At 41.2% G+C, this 3,777-nt stretch overlaps 1 protein-coding gene across 1 annotated transcript; it reads right to left on the reverse strand.

Moving 5' to 3' along the window:
- Positions 1 to 715: 715 nt before the first annotated feature.
- Positions 716 to 3,563, reverse strand: LOC114050117 (cornifin-like). Its single transcript, XM_027871691.1, has 2 exons — positions 3,516 to 3,563; positions 716 to 1,361 (listed from the first exon to the last, which is right to left on the reverse strand). Exon 2 carries the CDS (start codon positions 1,338 to 1,340, stop codon positions 1,077 to 1,079), a length of 264 nt encoding a protein of 87 aa, XP_027727492.1. The 5' UTR covers positions 1,341 to 1,361; positions 3,516 to 3,563; the 3' UTR covers positions 716 to 1,076.
- Between the last annotated feature and the right edge of the window lie 214 nt (positions 3,564 to 3,777).

Raw genomic sequence — 3,777 nt, forward strand, 5'->3', positions numbered from 1 at the left:
ATAAGTTCTATATTTTGTCAAAAGCTTTTTCAGCATCAGTTAAGGTAATTATATGATTTTTGTTGGTTTTGTTATTGATGTGGTCAATTATATTGATAGTATTCCTAATATGCATAATTAAATTTAAATAGGACTTTCCCTCACTTAAACTCTATGAGTTAGAGAGTGAAGACATCATTATCCTTATTTTACAGAAAGAAATGCGCTTTAGAGGAGTATACTTGTTTGCCAAAGTTCGTATCAGTAGTGATTGGAAAGCCAAGACTTGAACCTCTTTGGCTTCCAGTATTAATGGTCTTTTCATTTCACCAGCAGCAGGTGTTTTGCGGGTGGATGAGGTCCAAGTGGAGAGAGGGCAGCACTACGTTGGATTCTGGACTTGAGTTGGAGCCAAGAGTAGAGACATATGGGCCATGCCCGACTCTGACTTGAGCCTTGGAAAGAGTGTACTTTACCTAATCACCCATCCTATGCTTACCAAATGTCTGCTGGGTGCCCATAATGCTGCCAGCTGGTCCTGAAGCTCATGCCAAGATTAAATACCCTGCACCTTTACCCACCCTAGCCCCCACCCTTGGTTGGGAGCTCCTCAGCCAGGAGGGATATTCTCTAGTTTCCCCATATCCTCCATCCACCTTAAATCTGGAAAGAAGAAAATGAAGAAGAACAGGAAACAACCAATAATAACATACAACCAGTCAGAAATAGTATGGAAAGCAAGTTTAATGGATGAGAGGAGGATTCAATCATTTCTTGATTACAACATTGCTAGACTGATTTTGGCCCTGACAGTTGAGTAGCCAGAGGATCAGCTCAGGAATGTGTAGCTTCAGCCTGGTCCTTGTGCTTCAGAATCACAGGATAGGGACACATTTGTGTAGAAAACATTTTCAGGACCCAAAGGAAGGGTAAAGCTCTTGGTAATTGATTGGAACATGAGAATTACAGGCTGCAGATCACCAGAAGAGAACTTTCCCGGGCAACACAGAGAGCTTGAGCAATTAGAACTGAAAAGTTAATTTGATGGAGGTTCTGCCCACAGAGGTTGGTACCCAGGAGGGAAGTCCTGAGTCTTCTTACATCTGCATGGTCTTGGGTACCTGTGGGCACTTCTGTTGAGCAGGTGGAGTAACAGTGGGTATGCAAGACTGTGGCACCTGAGGATGGCAAGGCTCTGGAGCCTGGGGATAGCAAAGCTGTGGCACCTGAGGATGGCAAGGCTGTGGCACTTGGGGATGGCAAGGCACTGGGATCTTGGGGTGGCAAGGCTCCTTGGTTTGGGAAGCACATTGCTGCTGGGGAGGTAGAGTACAGGGCTGCTTCTGCTGCTGGGAAAACATGGCTTGGTGTTGTGGATAAACCTGGAGAGGAAATGAGAGCAATTCTTTTATCATATAGGGAGAGAACAAGCCCCTGCCACGAAAGCATGGTTTTCAGGGAATTTGGGGGTCTCTCTTCCCCATTTCCCTTTTAGGATATACTTTGAATATGGCTAACTTAGAAGGATAGTCATCAGTTTCCTCTGATTCCTCATCTTTTCATCCTTGCAGTCCTGCTTCAAGACCCACCTATGGACAGAGTCTGTTCTTGAGCCTCCCAGCTCCAGTTTGCATTTTTATCACTGTCTCTCTTGCATCCCTGTCTGCCTTCTTTATTCCAAAGCTTCATTTCACTTCCCCTACGTTCTTCTTTTTCCTTGTCCTCTCTAGGATCATCAAGTCTAGCCTTGGAAAGAGCAATAGAGATCATCTCTTCCAATCTCCTCATTTTACAGATAAGGAAATGACTAAGACTTGGGCAGTTTAAGTCACATAAGTAAGATCTGGCAGTGCTGGGATTTGGACCAAAGGTCTACTGAAAGGCCAAATCCTGTGCTTTTCCCCTGGCCCATGCCACCTCCTTCTCTTTCTATCTCTTTTCTTGTACTGTCCAAAGCTATAGCAGAGATGAATGTAATATAGTCTATTTCAGGGATAAATTTCAAACACTTTAAAGTCATGTGGAAAGAAACTGTGTCAGAAAGAGTCTGATCTGCCAATTAAAAATATTAAAACTGCTGCATTTGTATAGCAAAACCATATTGAAGATCCTAGATTGACAGTTCTACATAAATCAGGTATTCTTAACCTTTTTTTTGTCATAGAATACTTAGGCCTGTGAATCCTGTTGATTTCTCATGTTTTTAAATGTATAAAATAAAATATATAGGAGTTCAACTAATTACATGGAAATATACTTATCAAAATATTAAAAAGACAAGTTCACAGTTCCCATGTTAAGAAAACTGGAAACCACCTCATGTGAATAATATGTACCTCATAAACACATACCCACACCCATAACCACACACACACACACACACACACACACACACACACACACACACCCCTAAGAGTTCTAGTGTTAAAGGTAAAGAGTGTTAAAATCCTAGCTCTTCCACTCACTAGCCATGTGACCTTGGACAAGTCCCTTTACCTCTCTAAAAATAATGATAATAGCTAGTATTTCTATAGTAAAATACTTTACAAATTTCTCATCAGATCCTCACAACAATTCTAAGAAGTAGGTGCTATTATTACCCCATTTTACAGAAGAGGCCACTGAGGCAGCTGGAGATCACATGATTTACTAGAGACACACAGCTAATAAATGTCTGAGGCTGGATTTAAACTCATGTCTCCCTCACTCCAGGTCCAGCACTGTGTCCACTGTACTAGCTGTCTCTACATTCTTTTCTGTAAAACAAAGCATTTTGAGTATAGGCAGTCAGAATCACATAATCTCAAAGTGAGAAAAGAATTCATAAGCCATCTAGCCCAACCTATAGCTGAACAAACAACTCCTCATTCTATCACAAACCTCATCCAGACTTTGTTTGAAGACTTCCACTGTCTCTTATGGCATTCCATTAGAATTTGGGATAACTCTAACCGTCAGGAAGTCCTTTCATTAAGTCAAGCCTAAATCTGCCTTTCTGTAGCTACCGCTCTTTGTTCCTTGTACTGGGGGCTCTGGTCCAAGTAGCACTAATTTAATCTTTCTTCCATGTGGCATTACTTCAAATACCCCTGAGAGAGTATGACCCCCATCTATATTCTTCTTCAGAATATACATACCTATATATTTGCATATGAATAGATATACACACATACATACACTCTTATGTATGTATATATAATATTATATGAATAAGGAATTCTTAAGATCTATTCCCCTTTCAGCTATGTTTCAATGACATACTGTCAAAAGATACTTTAATATTAATGCTGGAGGCACCATTGTGGTTTTTACATCCATTCCAGCAGAATGAAATGGACAAGAAAGCTTAAATCTCTCTAGTCAGAAATGAGGAACCCTGAATCTAGTCTTATTCTGCTACTACATTAACTAACTGTGTGACTTTAGTCAAGTCCTTTTTCTCTGGAGGTCAGGTTCTTCATCTCCAAAGCAAAGTTCCAAGACTGAGATCCCGATGCTCAGGTTATTAGTTAGAAATTCAGAGAACAGAGACTCACCTGGCGCTCAGAGAATGGAAGCTTGTCAAAGAACTCAGGTTTGTTGCTCAGTTGTGGGAATGTTGGGAATCTTTTATATGATGTCTTCTGCCTGCCTCAAGGAAATGAGATGGCTTTGGGCTTTACTATGTTCATCCTTTCCCTGCCCAGCTGTGAATCACACCCATTTTCCTCCTTTACCTATCCATTCAGTCTTTTTGAAGAAAACCTCCCATTTGACAGCTCTTTGGCACCAGGAGGCTGACAATGATGTCACCCCATT

This window comes from Vombatus ursinus, unplaced genomic scaffold, assembly GCF_900497805.2.
Source record: "Vombatus ursinus unplaced genomic scaffold, bare-nosed wombat genome assembly UNPS02014798.1, whole genome shotgun sequence".
Taxonomy (NCBI): Eukaryota; Metazoa; Chordata; class Mammalia; order Diprotodontia; family Vombatidae; genus Vombatus; species Vombatus ursinus.